This window comes from Mesoplodon bidens (assembly GCF_964165515.1).
Source record: "Mesoplodon bidens genome assembly, chromosome: 15".
Classification (NCBI taxonomy): domain Eukaryota; kingdom Metazoa; phylum Chordata; class Mammalia; order Artiodactyla; family Ziphiidae; genus Mesoplodon; species Mesoplodon bidens.
In genome coordinates this window covers 65,990,558-66,007,493 of record NC_138171.1, presented here as the reverse complement: position 1 = coordinate 66,007,493, position 16,936 = coordinate 65,990,558, and the positions used below count along the sequence as shown (strand labels likewise).

General features: G+C 60.3%; 2 protein-coding genes across 3 annotated transcripts; both read right to left on the bottom strand.

Moving 5' to 3' along the window:
• Positions 1 to 5,999: 5,999 nt before the first annotated feature.
• Positions 6,000 to 8,388, bottom strand: C1QTNF8 (C1q and TNF related 8; the record flags this gene model as incomplete). Its single annotated transcript, XM_081255180.1, has 4 exons — positions 6,000 to 6,550; positions 6,682 to 6,763; positions 7,860 to 7,931; positions 8,332 to 8,388. The coding sequence occupies 4 exons, from the start codon at positions 8,386 to 8,388 to the stop codon at positions 6,000 to 6,002; spliced, it is 762 nt and encodes a 253-aa protein (XP_081111306.1).
• A 2,169-nt stretch (positions 8,389 to 10,557) lies between these two features.
• TEKT4 (tektin 4) lies at positions 10,558 to 16,578 on the bottom strand. Of its 2 annotated transcripts, none has more exons than XM_081255739.1 (6): positions 16,024 to 16,578; positions 13,898 to 13,968; positions 13,427 to 13,570; positions 12,569 to 12,791; positions 11,660 to 11,814; positions 10,558 to 10,807 (listed from the first exon to the last, which is right to left on the bottom strand). In XM_081255739.1, exons 1-6 carry the CDS (start codon positions 16,555 to 16,557, stop codon positions 10,591 to 10,593), a joined length of 1,344 nt encoding a protein of 447 aa, XP_081111865.1. In that variant the 5' UTR covers positions 16,558 to 16,578; the 3' UTR covers positions 10,558 to 10,590. The 2 variants fall into 2 exon arrangements, with proteins under 2 accessions (XP_081111865.1, XP_081111866.1); XM_081255740.1 differs by having other exon boundaries at positions 16,039 to 16,578.
• Positions 16,579 to 16,936: the final 358 nt, after the last annotated feature.

The window sequence follows — 16,936 nt, the reverse complement described above, 5'->3', positions numbered from 1 at the left end:
CAAGTTTTAAAAATGGGTGTTTTGTTGGAATTCCACCAAATGGATAAACTGATATGGGAAACTGGCTCCCGCAGGATCCATCTCTCAGGCTGCCCTGTATTCTCGTCTTTTCCAGCTTTCTTCTCCTGCAGCAGGCCAGTCCTGATTCCACCGAGGCCCCGCAGAGGGTGCCTAGAGGCTGCTGCTCTGATTGGGGCCATTTCCCTTCTCATCTCCTAAGCGGTCAGGGCAAGCAGCCTGGGCACGCGGATTTCTGAGTCTCGGGCCGCTCATCACTTTGCAGAGATAACAACGTCACCTCATCCCACCCTGTTCTCAGTTGCTGTTTTTAAATAAACCTGGGCTGAGGGGATGCAGGCACCACCGCCTTGCCCTGGACCCATCCACAGTGTCCCCTGGCACATCCCTGTGCTCTGAGGCTCTGGCCGGCTGCCTCCGAGGGGTTCTCAGCCACACTAAGGGGAGCCCCCACCCCGCCCCTGGTTCTCTGAGCATGGGGGGTGGCCTTGGATTTGGAGGTGGTCAGACACCCTCTGGCCTGACCTGCTCTGCTCTCCTGGGTCAGCAGCTGGGAGCAGGGTCTGTCCCGGGAGGCTCAGCCAAGCTGCCCCAGCACCTCCCTTCCAGGCACCACGGACAGAGTGAGAGGGAGGCCGAGCAGCCATGGAGTCTGAAGCCTTCATGGGAATGCCCACCCCGGCCCTGCACCCTCAGGGCCCAGTGCAGCATGGAGGGCTCTGCACCCTGATGCCGGACAGGGGAGCTGAGGCCACACAAGGAGCCAGAAAGAGCCCAGGCTTTGTCTGGAGCTGCTGGACAGGGGCTGCTCTCCTGGCCCCGCCCGGCCAGATTGGCCTGCAGCACGCAGTGGGTCTGGGTCCCTGTCAGGGTGGCAGGGGAGTCCAGGACCTGGGAAGAGAGAGGGACGCTGGGGTCCTTCCAACCCCCCGCACTCCTCTTCGGGCACCTTTATCTCTACAGTGGAACCTTCCCAGCCACCATGGCCCCCATTAGCGCTCCGAAGTGGCTCCTGATGCCCTGATGGTTGCCAAGCACCTTGGGCGTGTCCAGCTATTCCAGCCATAAAAGGACACAGGCCAAAGGGCCAAAGTGCAGCCTGAGGCTTCTCAGCCCAACTCAGCATCCCGGGAGGGGCCAGGTCCCAGGATGTGGATGGGGGGGAGGGGTCCCGGCCTTCCCTCTGGCTTCCCGAAGTCCCACCCAGCACCCTCTAGTCTCTAGTGGGGCCAGGGCCTCACCAGACAGAATGTCCTACTCCAACCCCCGACCCCTTGGCTGTAACAAGCCCCCCAGAGTCTTGCTGCCACCTGCCATGTGCCACAGCTGGGCCTAGTCGGGCCTTGGGGCTCCTGGAAGCAGGAATCCCTTTGAGACCCTGATGCTATGCATCTTGTGGTACAGACCCCTGCCTGTGCTTGGGGTCTGGAGTCACAGGCCTGCCCTGCCCAGGCCTGAGCTCAGGGACCCACGCCTCTGAGTCTCAGCTTCCTCATGGGGCTGTAGGGCCTGCAAGTGGAATGCGAGGGTCTCATACCTGGGACGCCAGGATCCCCTATCCTGGTCCAGAGCTTGCCAAGATCCAGCCTCGGTGGGACCATCACAGCCCTCAAGGGAGGCTGCAGGCCCAGGCCCTGGGGTGGGCTGCTGACAGAAAGCCCCCTCCCAACTTACCTCAACATAATAAAGGCTATATATGACAAATCCACAGCCAACATCATTCTCAGTGGTGAAAAACTGAAACCATTTCCTCTAAGATCAGGAACAAGACAAGGGTATCCACTCTCACCACTATTATTCAACATAGTTTTGGAAGTTTTAGCCACAGCAATTAGAGAAGAAAAAGAAATAAAAGGAATCCAAGTCGGAAAAGAAGTAAAGCTGTCTCTGTTTGCAGATGACATGATACTATACATAGAGAATCCTAAAGACGCTACCAGAAAACTACTAGAGCTAATCAGTGAATTTGGTAAAGTAGCAGGATACAAAATTAATGCACAGAAATCTCTGGCATTCCTATACACTAGTGATGAAAAATCTGAAAGAGAAATCAAGGAAACATTCCCATTTACCTTTGCAACAAAAAGAATAAAATACCTAGGAATAAACCTACCTAAGGAGACAAAAGACCTGTATACAGAAAACTATAAGACTCTGATGAAAGAAACTAAAGATGATACAAACAGATGGAGAGATATACCATGTTCTTGGATTGGAAAAATCAGCATTGTGAAAATGACTATACTGCCGAAAGCAATCTACAGATTCAATGCAATCCCTATCAAACTACCACTGGCATTTTTCACAGAACCAGAACAAAAAATTTCACAATTTGTATGGAAACACAAAAGACCCCGAATAGCCAAAGCACCCTTGAGAACGAAAAACGGAGCTGGAGGAATCAGGCTCCCTGACTTCAGACTATACTACAAAGCTACAGTAATCAAGACAGTATGGTACTGGCACAAAAACAGAAATATAGATCAATGGAACAGGATAGAAAGTCCAGAGATAAACCCACGCACATATGGTCACCTTACCTTTGATAAAGGAGGCAGGAATGTACAGTGGAGAAAAGACAGCCTCTTCAATAAGTGGTGCTTGGAAAACGGGACAGCTACATGTAAAAGTATGAGATTAGAACACTCCCTAACACCATACACAAAAATAAGCTCAAAATGGATTAAAGACCTAAATGTAAGGCCAGAAACTATCAAACTCTTAGAGGAAAACATAGGCAGAACACTCTATGACATAAATCACAGCAAAATCCTTTTTGACCCACCTCCAAGAGAAATGGAAATAAAAACAAAAGTAAACAAATGGGACCTAATGAAACTTAAAAGCTTTTGCACAGCAAAGGAAACCATAAACAAGACCAAAAGATAACACTCATAATGGGAGAAAATATTTGCCAATGAAGCAACTGACAAAGGATTAATCTCCAAAATTTACAAGCTGCTCATGCAGCTCAATATCAAAAAAAACAAAAAACCCAATCCAAAAATGGGCAGAAGATCTATTTATTTATTTATTTATTTATTTTTTGCGGTACGCGGGCCTCTCACTGCTGTGGCCTCTCCCGCCGCGGAGCACAGGCTCCGGACGCGCAGGCCCAGCGGCCATGGCTCACGGGCCCAGCCGCTCCGCGGCACATGGGATCCTCCCGGACCGGGGCACGAACCCGCATCCCCCGCATCGGCAGGCGGACTCCCAACCACTGCGCCACCAGGGAGGCCCCAGAAGATCTAAATAGACATTTCTCCAAAGAAGATATACAGATTGCCAACAAACACATGAAAGGATGCTCAACATCACTAATCATTAGAGAAATGCAAATCCAAACTACAATGAGGTATCACCTCACACCAGTCAGAATGGCCATCATCAAAAACTCTACAAACAATAACTGCTGGAGAGGGTGTGGAGAAAAGGGAACCCTCTTGCACTGTTGGTGGAAATGTAAATTGATACAGCCACTATGGAGAACAGTATGGAGGTTCCTTACAAAAAAAATAGAACTACTATATGACACAGCAGTCCCACTACTGGGCATATACCCTGAGAAAACCATAATTCAAAAACAGGTACCACAATGTTCATTGCAGCTCTATTTACAATAGCCAGGACATGGAAGCAACCTAAGTGTCCATCCACAGATGAATGGATAAAGAAGATGTGACACATATATACAATGGAATATTACTCAGCCATAGAAAGAAATGAAATTGAGTTATTTGTAGTGAGGTGGATGGATCTAGAGTCTGTCATACAGAGTGAAGTAAGTCAGAAAGAGAAAAACAAATACTGTATGCTAACACATATATATAGAATCTAAAAAAAAAAAAAAAAGGTTCTGAAGAACCTAGGGGCAGGATAGGAATAAAGATGCAGACATAGAGAATGGACTTGAGGACATGGAGGGGGAAGGGTAAGCTGGGACAAAGTGAGAGAGTGGCATGGACTTATATATACTACCAAATGTAAAATAGATAGCTAGTGAGAAGCAGCCGCATAGCACAGGGAGATCAGCTCCGTGCTTTGTGACCTCCTAGAGGGGTGGGATAGGGAGGGTGGGAGGGAGATGCAAGAGGGAGGAGATATGGGGATATATGTATATGTATAGCTGATTCACTTTGTTATAAAACAGAAACTAACACACTGTTGTAAAGCAATTATACTCCAATAAAGATGTTAAAGAAAAAAGCCCCCTCCCCCTGCAGACAGGGAGTCCCAGCAACCCCTCCCCAGTGGGGACCCATCTCCTGCCTCCCCCTCTGTCCCAGGCCATACTAGGGGAGACAGCCCAGTCCATGGAGGGGACCAGCTCCCAGCCCACACAGGCTTGGGGGTCTACACCCCCTTGCCAGACCTCAGTTTCCCTACCTGTCAAGGGCGTGGCCTGTCCTGGCCTGTGTGTTTGGGAGGGTGGGCTCTGCTGTTCACGGGTGGGTGTGGGACGTTCCTGGCTCCAGTCTCACTCAGGGTTGATGTTCCTGAGGGATAACTGAGTTCTGTGGTGGCAGGGGAGGGTCACTGTGTTCCCAGCTGTGTCCCCTCCCTGGGGACAAGGAGGTGCCTGTTTGTGAAAAGGACGAGTGGGCCCCTACCCCCTCCCCACCTCCCCCATCAGCCGATGATGATCTGGAGAGGATCTGCCAGGGCCAGGTGGATGTGAGGCCCCCAGCCAGTCAGAGATCCATCTCAGGATGCTTTGGGCTCCTGGTGGGAAGGAGTGGGGGCCGGGGTAGGACGTGATGAGGAGACAGGATCAGCCAGGCCGGTGTTCTGTGGGCCCGAGACCCTGAGGTGGAAACCCCCATGCCTGTCCAGCACCTGGAAGGCCCTGGCCAGCTCAGCCCGGCCAGCCTGCAGCTCCAGCCACCTCTGCATGGCCTGGGACCTCAGTTAGCTCGCCAGGCTCTGGTGATTCCAGACGCTGCTCTTGCCAGGGCCCCAGCAGCCTCACTGGCCCAGAATCCTCATTCGGAAGGGAGCAGCTGCAGGAGGGGATGCCAGGGGAGGGCCAGAGGGGAGGCGGCAGGTAATGGGGCCACAGGGGCTGGACAGAAGGTCCCAGAGTGGCCGGAGGACACATGGCAGGAAAGGAAAGATTCGGAGTGGACTCGAGGGTGGGGTAGCCTGGTGGCTCCGACCGTGGGGTGGACAGGGGCTTCCTGTGGAGTAAGCATGGCCAAACTCCATCCACACCCGGCCGCAGGGATGAGGCCAGCCTGGTCACTTCCCGTTGCCGCCAGGCCCAGCATCAGCACACCTAAGTAGGAGGTGACACTGTGGGGGTCTGGGGCTCCCCAGGCTCAGGTGCACATCCAGGTATGAGCTTCCTCCCCCTTCCAGCCCATTCCAGACAGACAAGGGGATGCTGAGCCCCAGAAAATCAGCCCACCAGGACTGGTGGCATGTTCACCAAGGACGAGACCCGTCCCGGCCGGGCCAGCACCCTAACCTGCTCCATTTCATCCTGTCTTGTGGCCTCTGCTGCCCTCGAACACCCTGGAATCCATCATGCTTCCGGCTAGAGTTGGCTCCAGGAGGGCCAGCATCTGCACTTGACCCCCTTCCCCCCCACCCTGCAGCCTCCCTAGCAACCAGCCCGGCACCCAATAGGTGCTTTGTAAAGCTCTCCATGGCAGTGGTTCCTGGCACAGCCTTTATATGCAGAATAGGTAGCTCGACCAGGGGAGCAAACGCCATCGCGTGTGGAGGTGCTCCGGCCCACCCCCCATCCCCCACCCACCACACACCCAGAACAAGGGTCTGCATCCTGAATGTCTTGGTGTGAAACCTTCATCTGTGTCATCTCCAGCAGGGCAGGCCCGGGTCTGTCCTGCTCCTGCCACACCCCTGTGCTCAGCTCAGTGTCTGCACGCAGTTGGTGCTCCATCTCAGCTGGCATCAGTCCTGGGCTGCGGGGCTCCGGGAATGACTGCAGTTGAGAGCTGGATGTGGCGTGGGGGCTGCTAGAGCTCAGCGTCCGGCTTGACCAGGTGGCCACTGAAGGTGATGTAGAGGTCACCGCGCTCACTGTAGATGGCGTTGTCGCCGTCCTTCTGGAACATGCGCACCCAGACAGCGTCACCCGCAGCCAGCGCCAGCAGCAGGCTCTGTGTCTGCATCATGCTGCGCTCGCTGGGCTGCGCATACAGCATGACTGTGGCCCGCCAGTTGCACGTGATGTGCAGGTACATCTCCTTGTAATTCCAGGTGTGCACGTCGAGGCTCAGGAAGTAGACGCCGGGCACAGCACAGAGGAAGCGGCCGGAGGCCAGGTCGAAGGCACCGCCCAGGTTCACCAGCTCCGTGTCGAAGGGCACAGCCTGGAGGGCATCGGTGCTGTGCAGCCCCTCTGGCCGGCCCACCGAGAAGGCCACGTAGGCATGCTGGCACAGGGTGCCCGGCGGCCCCACCTGCCCCTTCTGGCCCTTGTGGCCACGGAGGCCCCGGGAGCCAGGTGGGCCCTCCTTCCTGCTCCTGCTGGAGCAGCCTCTGACCCCCGATTCACCCTTCTCACCTGCAGGGGGGGGCGGTAAGGGGAAGCCCCTGGTCAAGGTTTCAAGGGTCAGAGTCTCTGGCCACGCGGCCTTGCAACTGACCTAACCTCTGCGAGCCTCAGTCTCATCTGTCAGGTGGGCGCTAACCCACCCTCCACGGGGCAATGAGAAATAAGCCACACCCTGAGGTCCTGGCAGTTCTGAGGCCTGTGCAGATGGTCACACGGGGACGGCTAGGACAGCGGGGATGATGGGGGTCCAGTAGCTGCCAGAGGAAGTGTCTGAACTGGGTTTTGAAGGAGGAGAGGCCTGAGAAGTTGGTAACCAAATCCAACCTCAGTGTGGCCTCCGTCCAGCCTTCAGGGTGCCCCCTGGCCCCCATGTGGCCCCCACTCGTCTGTGGGTAAGATGGTCTTTAAGCCCTACCAGTCCTAGGCCTCTTACCTCCACCTCCTCTCCTTCGAGAGACCCTGTCTGACACCTGGCTCATCCATGCCAGGTGGAGGCTCCACTTTCCAGCTCAACCAGCAGCTGCTGGGAGGCCCTGGGTGAGCTCCACATCATTTGGGCCTCAGTTTCCCTGGCAAGTGGGCCCTGCCTGCCCTGGTTTCCCCATGTACGTATGAGAGGCTCAGCCAGTGTTGGTCTCCTGCAAGGGCAGGCGTGTGAGGTCAGGGTCCTCACTCTTCCCTGTACCCTAGCCATGCTGAGCAAAGACTCAGGCTACCTCTTCCAGGAAGCCCTCGGGGACTGCAGCCCAGGGTGAGGTCCTTCTTCTTATATAGTAGGTCTGAGAGCCACTCCCAGACTGAGCTTCCCTGGCAGGTGGGAGCCCTCCTCTCCACCACCTCCCCCTCAGAGCCTAGCAGATCCTCCCCCACCCCCCTAGCCCCATTGGACTCTGCAAGACCCTCCTGAATTCCTCCTGTGAAGGAACCTTACAGGAGTGGGTATCTCCTGGGGAGCCCGCTCCACAGACAGGCCTGTGTTACTGGGGCCCTTACCTTGTTCCCCCAGAGGTCTGGGGTCCCAGGCATCCTGGCCACCTAGCCCTGCTCAGGATGACTGTGAAGACCCCCACCCAACCCCACCCTCCCTGTTACCATTTCACGATCGGGTGCTGCTGCCTGCCTGGTGCCTCCAGCATCTCTGCCCAGTGGCCCATGAAAGAGCTCTTTCATGCCTGCCCCAGGTGCCCATGGCTTCCCTCTGGGCCATCCAAGACCAACAGGCCTCAGGTCAGCTTCAGAGCTCCCGGGCAGGAGGCTCACGGGGCCCTGCCACCCACTGCCCAGCCTGCCACCTGCCGCAACGTCAGTGCAGCCCTACCACGGGGGCTCCAGTATCCTCCTGACAGCCCATGGGCCACAGCGTGGCTCTGAGGGCCTGGGGTGTCTGGGACTGGGGGGTTGGGGGTGAAACCATGAGCTGGCAGCCATCCTCTGTCTGGGGTGCAGTGACTTAGAGAGGAGTCAGGGAAGCTGGTGAGGAGGCTGGAGGCCAAAGTCAGGGGAGACAGACCACCATGCCTGTGCTGAGCCCACCTGGTGACGGTGATGCCCTCCTGTCTCTGGCTGGGACAGGAGGGCTGAGCCTTTTGGGTGAAGCACGGGAGAGAAACGTCGGGCCAGGCCCATTGTGTCTGCCTCCACCTCCTGCTGCACCCTCCCAGGGTCACGGTGCCCAGTGGGGCAAGAGGCCTGCCGTGACACCGTGTTGGGGGCCCTCGGCATTAGCCCAGCCTTTCAGTGGATAAGAGTTGTGTCCCTGTGATGCCAACCCCCTGGCAGGAATGACTCACAGGGCCCCCCGGGCAGTGGCAGGCGTGGGCTACGCCCACACCAGGGCCTGGCCTCATGCTTGCTCTGGGCCTGAGCAGCTGAATGCTAGGTCCAGGGGCAGGGCCTGGCGCCTCAGCCTCTGAGCATGGGGACAGGTGACTCCCTGGGAAGCGCCCCACCACCACCACCAAGCCAGGCTGCCTGGCAGAGGGAGGCACAGATGTGGCCTGGGGAGCTGTGACCGCTGTGCCGGAAGACAGGCCGTGGGCAGCTGGGGCTGGCTCTCTCGCCTCTGCAGATGCAGGCACAGCCCAGGGTCTGGCTCTCCCCTCAGGCTCCCCATGTTGGCACTCCTCACTGATGACCAGGGAGGGGGCAAGGATGAGGGTAGAGGGCAAGACTGAGGGGCCTCTTGTGCCAGGCTGAAGGGGAGCAGAGCCGGTGAGGGCTGTGGTCGGGAGGTCGTGCCAGCTGGAGCCGGTTCCCAGATATCCCCCAGCCTCCCTGAGATGCCAGTGCACACTCCAGTGGGGCTCGGCGGCCTCCCACGCCTTGTCAGCAACCACTGCTGGAATCTGGATGTGGGTGGCCTGGACGGAGGGCTTTCTGTAAGTGTCACCCAGGGCTGGGTTAGTCCAGGCTCCGGCGGGAGCTGCTGACTGGCCTCAGTCAACCTGCAGAAGCTCCTCTCTGCCTGCCCCACTTTTGTCTCTGGGGCTCCTGGGGCTCCCAGAGAAGGGCAGATGCCCAAGCTCTGCTGCTCCCTGTGTCTGACCTCAGTTTCCCAACCTGTTAAATGGGCACCAGTGGACTCAGAGTGGCCAGAGTGTCCTCTGTGGTGGATGGAAATGCCGCAGGCTTCAGCCACCCTCAGGGCCCTGATGTCCCCCCCTGTGACTCCCCACTCCCCACTCCTGCAGGGGCTGAATCCCTGCGGGTGGGTGTAGCCGTCTGGCCACCCTCCAGACTCCCCAGCTCTGGCTCCCCCAGAGCTACCCATCAGCTCCAGGGCCTGGTCATTTGTCTCTACAAGGGGACAAAATTTCCAGCCTCACGGGTGGTCATAAGACAATTGCAGGCAATGAGTGCCCGGCCCCCTGGGGCTGTGCCCGCGCGCCCTCCCAGCTTTGGAGATAATGACCTTCGCACAGCACCTCCACTTAGCTCCCCATTAGCAGCCACCCAGCAAGGGTGGGGCGCGGGGACAAGGAGGCCCTTGTAGCCGCTGATGGGGACGCTGCGCTACACAGCCAGCCCGCCTCGGCCTCAGGCGGTAATGGGGGCCTGAGTGGCTGGCGTACATGTGGCTGAGTTATTATCTCCCAGCCTCTTAATGGACACTTCCCGAGTCCTGTTGATGAGCTGCCATGGGCGAGGGGCCAGTAGCCTGGTGCTCGTCCCCAGGGGGCACAGTGAGAGGGCCTCATGGCCACCGTGAGAGCACCTGGCCCTGCTTGGGGGGAGCCCCTGATGCTGTGCCAGTTCTGCCCAGAGCCATGGACACAGGGTGTGGGGCCAGGTGGGCAGCAGGGCTCTGTGGCCTTCACGCATCCGCCCACAGCCCGGCCTGACAAACTTACTGGCTAAGGAGGGGGCTGGACGAGGAGCTTGGCCACAGAGGTGACCAAGGTGCTGGGGGTGGAGACCCCTCCAGCCCTGACCCTCCACCCCCAGCTCAGGGTCTGGTGCTCACCCTGTGCTGGGTGGGGTGGCAGGGAGAGGTCCCACAGTTCCCCCGGCGGTCACTGCCCCAGGCCCCGCCCTGCGTGGCCCCTCACAGCCCGGGGGCCAAGTCCCTCAGGGGAGAGCTGTGCCAGCAGCGTGTTCTGACACCGCTGCTCCAGGCTCACGGCCCACTAATGAGGGGAGTGCCGGCTGGCCTCTGGTGACAGCGTCCAAGGCACATGGAGGAAAAGGAGCGGGGCTTCAGTTATCACTGCGGCCACCAGAGCCTGTGACAAGTGGTGACAGGAGGTGACACTCCCTCTGAAGCATCCAGCAGGTGGCCCAGGTGGGCAGAGAAACTGTCGATGCTTTGGCTGTGCCCCGTGTGGTCAGCAGTGAGCAATGAGGGGGGGCCTCGACGGTTCTTGGCTGACCCCTCTCCCCAGGTGGTGACTGGGGGTGCCCCAAGCAGGAGACCCCTGGCCCCCCATGGCTGAAACGTGGGGTCCACAGGCAAAGCCCACCTGTCCAGGTACACTCTCTGAGTAGAAAGCTAACATGCTCTTTATTTGAGGGGGAGACGGGTCCCTGCACCTGCCGGGGTGCCCGCCCGGTCACTGGTAGCCGGCCAGCTGGAGGACTGTGGGGTAGCGGGTGCGGTGGGCCATGCACTTCTGGCGGTCGATGAAGAGGCTGTTCGTCTTGACAGCGATGTCCTTCTCCAGGCTCATGCGCGTGTCCTCCAGGTTGCGCAGGGACTGCTCTGCTTCCAGAAGCTTCTCCCTCAGAGCCGCCAGGGACAGGTTCAGCTCCTCTACCTCGCTCACCAGCCTGCGGGGGTGGGAGGAAGGGGTGAGTTGGGGCTGCCCTGGGACGCCTGGCCTTCTGGGTGGGGAGAGCGAGGCCCAAGGTCAAAGGCTAGGGGCCCTTGTTGGGGGTCTTGGTCAAGACATTTGGCCATAGAAGGGCCCCCAAAAGGCCCAGAGGGAAACCCATTAGCCACACTGGGAGAGGGCCGGGCCAGGACACCGCATGAACTTCTATTCCTCTATTCCTGGCATCTGGAAGTGAGATGGGTGCCCCTGGAGGCGAGTGAGGCCCCAGTTTTCTGAAGGAGTTGAGGGACAGGGAAAGAGGGATGCCCAAGGCAGGGGCACTTCTGCTTACAAGGCGACTGTGAGCTCAATAAGTTAGAAAACAGAAGATGTGACCCCACTTACGCCTCAAGCTGGGGATGTGTGTCCACCGTGACATTGTGTCCACCGTGACATTGGAGGTGTGGACGGCCACGAGCAGGATGGTCAGGGCGGCCATGTGGCCTGGGGAGCTCTGCCTCCCAGACCCTGAGATTCCTCACCAGGGTGAAGCAGGGAGTGTGGCCGCCCCTGGTACTAGGAGCCTGGCACAGTGTCCCCCAAGGGACGCATAGCATCCAGTCATGCTGGGGCAGGATTGGGGACGTGGGAACCTTGTGTGTGTGTGTGTGTGTGTGTGTGTGTGTGTGTTGTGCTTGTGTGGGGCCCAATGTCTTTCCTCTTCACATCTGCAGGGCTGTGTGCGGGGGTGGGGGGAGGGGTTCAAGGGGGCCCCAGAGGCTGAGGAAAGCCTGGAGGCGGGTGGACGGCGCCCTATGGTGGTTGGTGACCAGGCCCAGCCCAGGACAGCCCCAGCAGCGACAGGCACCTGAACTGGACAGCGTCTCGGCACAGCTCCACGTTGGGCCGGTGGGAACGCTGGTACAAGCGGGTCTGGGCCACTTTCAGAGGCGCCTCCTTGTCCCTGATGGCCTGCTTCAGCGCTGCGACATTGTGCTCCTGGTCCGTGATCTCCCGCAGTGTCTGCACACAAGACAGTCCCTGTGGGTCTTCCCCACCGCACCCCAAGCCCTGTGCCACGTCGAGCAGGCGGCTCTGTCCGCTGGCTCTGGGGGAGGAGTGGAGGCAGGGAGGATGTGCACGGCCACCTCGGCCCTCCCGTGGGCACCCAGAGGCCTGGGGACGGTGAGGACAGCAAAGCTTGTGGCACAGCAGCTCTGGCCTGAGAGCCCCCAGCCCTGTGGTCACCAGCCCCTGACCCTGGTCTGGAGCTTGAGAGACAAAGGCAGCAAAGGTCACCCTGAGAGCTTAGGGTCAGAGCCCTGCCAGGCCAGGGGCCAGCACCGGGGACACCCCACTAGGCAGCCAGGCCCCACCTCCTTCCACCCTCCTTGCTCCTGCTTGCAGCACCCCCTGGTCAGTCACTCCAGTGACAATGCTACCACCCCCAAATGTCACTTGGTTTCTCATCAGCTTCATGAGGGCCCAGGGAGGAGTGGGGGCCCTGCCTCAGGGGTCCCTCACGATGGGCAGGGCCAAGGAGGGGCAGGAGCCAGGCCAAGTCGTGACAAAGGCATAGTGGACAGTGGGGGATGGGTGGTCTGGGTTACCCGGTCTGGGCCTGGTCTTTCTCTGTGGTTACCAGGGGATGTCCAGCCCTAGAGAATGCCCTGGGCGAGGTCAGGTCGTGGGCTGGGAGTGGCCTGGCTGCGGAGTGGGCGTGGTCTGGCGGTGGGCGTGGTCTGATGTGGGATGGGCGTGGCCGGGGCGGCCCCACCTTGCGCAGGTGGTGCTCCAGCTTGTGGCGCGCGTCCTCCAGCTCCTCACAGCGCCGCCCGAAGGCCAGGTTCACGGCGTCGCACTGCAGCCGCAAGTCCTCGGATGTGTCCTGCAGGATGCAGTCGACGAGCTTCCGCAAGTTGGCTGAGGCCAGGCGTTCGCGCTCGGCGCGGTACAGGTTTTCCTGCGTGAACTTGGCCCAGGTCTCGGGCGTGGAGGCACTGCGGGCAGGGAGTGGGCGGGCACCGCGGTCGGTGGGGGCACCTGCCAATGGCTCCGGTTTACACCAGGGCCTCCCCGCGCCTGCCGCGCCCGATGTCCCCTGCGCCCCAGCATAAAGTGGACTGGGGAGTGGCGCCCCAGTCCTAGCGCCACTCCTCGCCCCGCCCCACGCGCCACCCGGAGCGCCTCCCCACGCGCTCCCCGGGCCTCCTGCTCCCCCAGCTCCGCCCCACTAGCCCCGCGCCCCCAGCTCCCCACCCCGTGTCTTCCGTGCTTCCTACGCCCCTCGGTGGTTCCCGCTCTCCAGTGCCTCCTACGTCCCTGGGCCCTGCGCCACCCCGGGGCTGTGTTGCAATGGGTGGTGGCCCAGCGCCCCCTGCCGGCCTTATGCGGAGCTGCAGTCAGCCGCCCTGCCTCAGGCGGCCCCCCACCCTGGGTACTGCCTCCCTCGCAAACCCCAGCCCTTGTGGTGAACCGTGTGTGCCGGGCACTTGGGCGGAGGTCGCGCTCGCCTGCCCATCCCCAGGAGCAGAAGAGCTGCACAAAGGACCCCCAGCGGAGGGACTAGGAGCCCAGGTGGGATCTCGCAGGTTGGGGCGGGGCGTTTGTGCACAGCCCCTGCGGAAGACCCCACCTCTCCTCAAACTTGGCGGAGTGCGGGTAGAACTGCAAGTCGGTGCTCTGGTTGTGGTAGCGGCAGCAGGCCTCGTCGATGTCGCAGGCCTCCACTTTGTCGGACCAGTCCATCTCGCACGTTTCCTTGTGCTCGTGATTCATCCTGGGGAGAGCGGGCAGGGCCTGCCGTCTGTGCGGGTGGGGAGCTGGGCCCACCTGGGCGCAGAGCCGGGTAAGCCCCCCAAGCGGCAGGGTGGGCTCTGGGATGCTGGCCTGGGTTCTGGATGCCCAGGCCCCTTGGCCATGCAGGAATCTGCCACCCCCACCTGCCCAGTGCTTCCACCCAGCCCCTTGCTCCTGGCTATGACTGGGGGGACAATCCCTCAATTCTCTGAGCCTCAGGGCCGAGTCACCCCAACTTCCTGCCCATAGCTAGCCTGAGGGGTAGAGGGACATCCCGAGGGCAGCCCTAGAGGCCACCCAGACCCACCGAATCTGGTTCATGACCTGCATCATGGTCCTTTTCAGGAGCTCCTGAATGTTCCGGATGAGGTCTGCCTCCTGAGGAAGAAGACCCCCGTCCCTGGTGAGAGTCTGATGACAGCCAGGCTGGTGGGGCCCACAGGCAGCCTCTCAAACCTCTAGGAGGAGCTGAGATTTGGGGTGACCCCCAGTGGAACTGGGGGCTCTGCCAGCACCTGACCTCTGCTGGTGGTCTTGGGCCCCAGCTTCTTTCATGGAAATGGGAGATGAGCCTGGCTTTCTTGCCGGATTTATTCTGGGCTGTTTGGGGTGGTGCAGTGGGTCTTTTCTTCTGGGGGCTTCTATGGGCTGTGGGGAGGATCACCCAGAAGTGGTTCTCACTTGCTGGGCACTTAGCACCCCCTGGGCTCTGGGGCCACCCCTGCAGCCTGCCCAAGACACTGAGGGCACCAGCCTGCCCACTAGCCTGCCCACTGGCCCCTGGACAGCCTGGCGACAGCCTTTGAGGACCCCAGCCACTGGGGACCAGGAGCCCCCCTGGGGCTGCCCCTTGGGGCCTTGGGCTCAGAGAGGCCTTACCCAGACAAAGGACACAAGGGGAAACCCTGTGTTTCCTCCTGCTACCCTGACAGTTTCATTTTCTGGGCAGGAAAAACTCTTTCCCCCCTGATTTGAATTTTCTCCTCTGATGGGCTCTAAACCCTATGTGCCCAGTTCTGACCCGTGGGTCCATCTCCCTGTCCTGGCCCCTTTGTTGTCCATGTACTGCTGGGCAGGGGACCTGGCTCAGGGCAGAGGGTTCACTCCCAGAGCCTTGGGAGGTTCTTGAGTGAATGAGTGTGAGGGTGCGGTGTTGGGGGGACAGAGGATGGGCCTGGGGCCAGGAGGAGGTATTCAAGATTCTGGCCTGAGCTTGGGGTTTTCAGGGGGTCCCCAGGCACCTGGGCTGGCTGGCTGTCTCCCCCATATCTCATGAGTGCCTGTGGCCTACAGCCTGTTCGCAGGTGAGGCTCTTCCCTGCCAGCATCAGGGGCCTGGGCTGGGCGACTCCCTGATACTTTGGGGGCTTCCCCAAGGACAGGTCCTGCCAGGTTCGGAGGGGAAAGGGCTCTTTGTGGGATGCATGTGGCCCCCACCCCACCTTTATCCCGTCCACGCCTGCACACTGGTCTGAGGCTGGATTTCCAACACGGGCATGGGGGGCGGGGCATGGGGGGCTCTGCCTCTGGGAACTCAGGGTCAGGTTTAATGTGCATGACCCAGGGTGACCAAAGGGGCTCTTCAGCAGGTGCCAGGACCCAGGGGTGACTGAGGGACTGCACAGTGGGTGCAGGCACCACCATGACCCAACCACATCCCAACCTCAGTTAGCCACTCCTGGGGCTCAGCTCAGGCCCTTCCTGGTTTTCAGGGGTGTGTGGAGGGGCATCAGGGCTTATGGGGATCTGGCCAGGCCCCCCCCTGCCTCAGTGGCCTCTACCTGTCTCAGCCTCAGACAAACGTCCCAGTACACATTCCAGGTATGAACGCTGCCACGGCCTGGGCCCTGCCTCGCCCCCACATGGGAGCCATAATGGGGCAGGGGGCAGAGCAGGAGCCCTGGACCCGGGGCTAGGGTGAGTGGATAAGCACGAAAGTCCAGCCCCTGCCCCCAACCATGCTCAACCCCCATGCTGGGACCTGCCCCCAGGCCACAGTGCTCCCAACCCAGCATGTCCTGGCTGGGCCCACCTTGCAGGGAGCAAGGCCTTGCCCAGCACCCACTATAAGGACCAGACTGTGGGAAGGCCAGACCTGGCACCCTCCTGGGACCAGAGACGGCACCTCCCCCCTGGGCGGTCTGAGCCCTGCCCCTGCCCCCAGCCGGGGCGCCCCCAGTCGGTTCTGGTCCCCCACCTACAAGCAGAGCCACCTTCTCTGCGCCTGGGCATGTGCTTGTGTGTCCCTGCGTGTGCCGAGGGGAGCAGGCTCCCTGTGCCTCTGTGCAGCCACGTGGTACATGGGCACCAAGGCCTCTGCCAGCCATGTCGTGGGGGCACACGGGTGCCCACTCTCAGCCCAGGGTAGGTCATGCTTCCTGGGGAGAGGTGGGGCGGCCCGGTCTGCAGTTCTGGGGGCTGGGAGGGGCCGAACCTTCAGCAACTCCATCTCCACGCAGTCACGCACAAGGTCGGGGTGCTGGCGGCACTCCCGGCACTGCAGGTTGTCGGTGGCTATGGAGAAGGGCACGGCCATGGCATCCAGGGTGCGCTCCAGCCGCTGCTTCTGGGCCAGCAGCAGGTCAGTCTCTGCGACCAGCTCTTCCACCTGGCGCTGCAGCTCCGACTTCCAGCAGTGCATGTCCTGCAGGCGCTCGCCCACCTTCTTCGTGGAGTCCTGCTGCATGCGCTGCGCCAGCGCCTCAGTCTCGGCCACCAGCTGCTGGCTCTCATGGCGCTGCCGCTCCGACTGGTCGAGGTCGGCGAAGGCCTGGTGGTAGCGGGCATAGCAGTTCTGGAACCACTCATCCACCAGGTACTTGGCCGTGCGGAAGCCAGCGGTGGCCAGGCCCGAGGACGTGTGGGTGCCTGTGTTTCGGGCCACATCGTACAGCTTGCGCGGTAGCTGGCATGCTGGCACCGTTTGCGGGGCGGGCTCCTTGGTCAGAAGTATATCTGTCTGCGCCATGGTGCGCCCGGGCACGGGGTGGCGGGGAGAGGGAGGAGGGCCGCTCAGCACGGTCAGCAGGGCAGCTCCGGCCACTCTGTCCCCAAGCAGGACATGGCTTCTGGTCTTGGAGACAGGTACACACCAAGCCCTCCTGTTGCTAGGCAACAGGGATCCCCTCCCCCTGCCCCGCGGCCCTCTTAAAGGGCCAGGCAGGCCCCAGCCCCACCTGTCCTGGCCACGTCTGGCACCTGCCTGGAGGAACTGCACCTGGACCACACCTGAGGCCAGGCTCTTGTCTCCTGCGTCTTACTGGTTCCAGTGGGGCTGTCCCTCTGGGCACACAGGTGTCTCTGATGGGGAGTTGAATTCAGCCTCCAGTGGGTACCTTGAATCAGAT

Bases quoted from the DNA above. Each gene is read 5' to 3' on its own strand.
- TEKT4 (XM_081255739.1), bottom strand. From the start codon at position 16,557: ATGGCGCAGACAGATATACTTCTGACCAAGGAGCCCGCCCCGCAAACG. The intron at 12,792-13,426 runs GTGGGGTCTTCC...CCCTGCCCGCAG, and splicing joins TCCGCCAAGTTTGAGGAGAG to TGCCTCCACGCCCGAGACCT. The intron at 11,815-12,568 runs GTGGGGCCGCCC...TCTTGTGTGCAG, and splicing joins TGGAGCACCACCTGCGCAAG to ACACTGCGGGAGATCACGGA.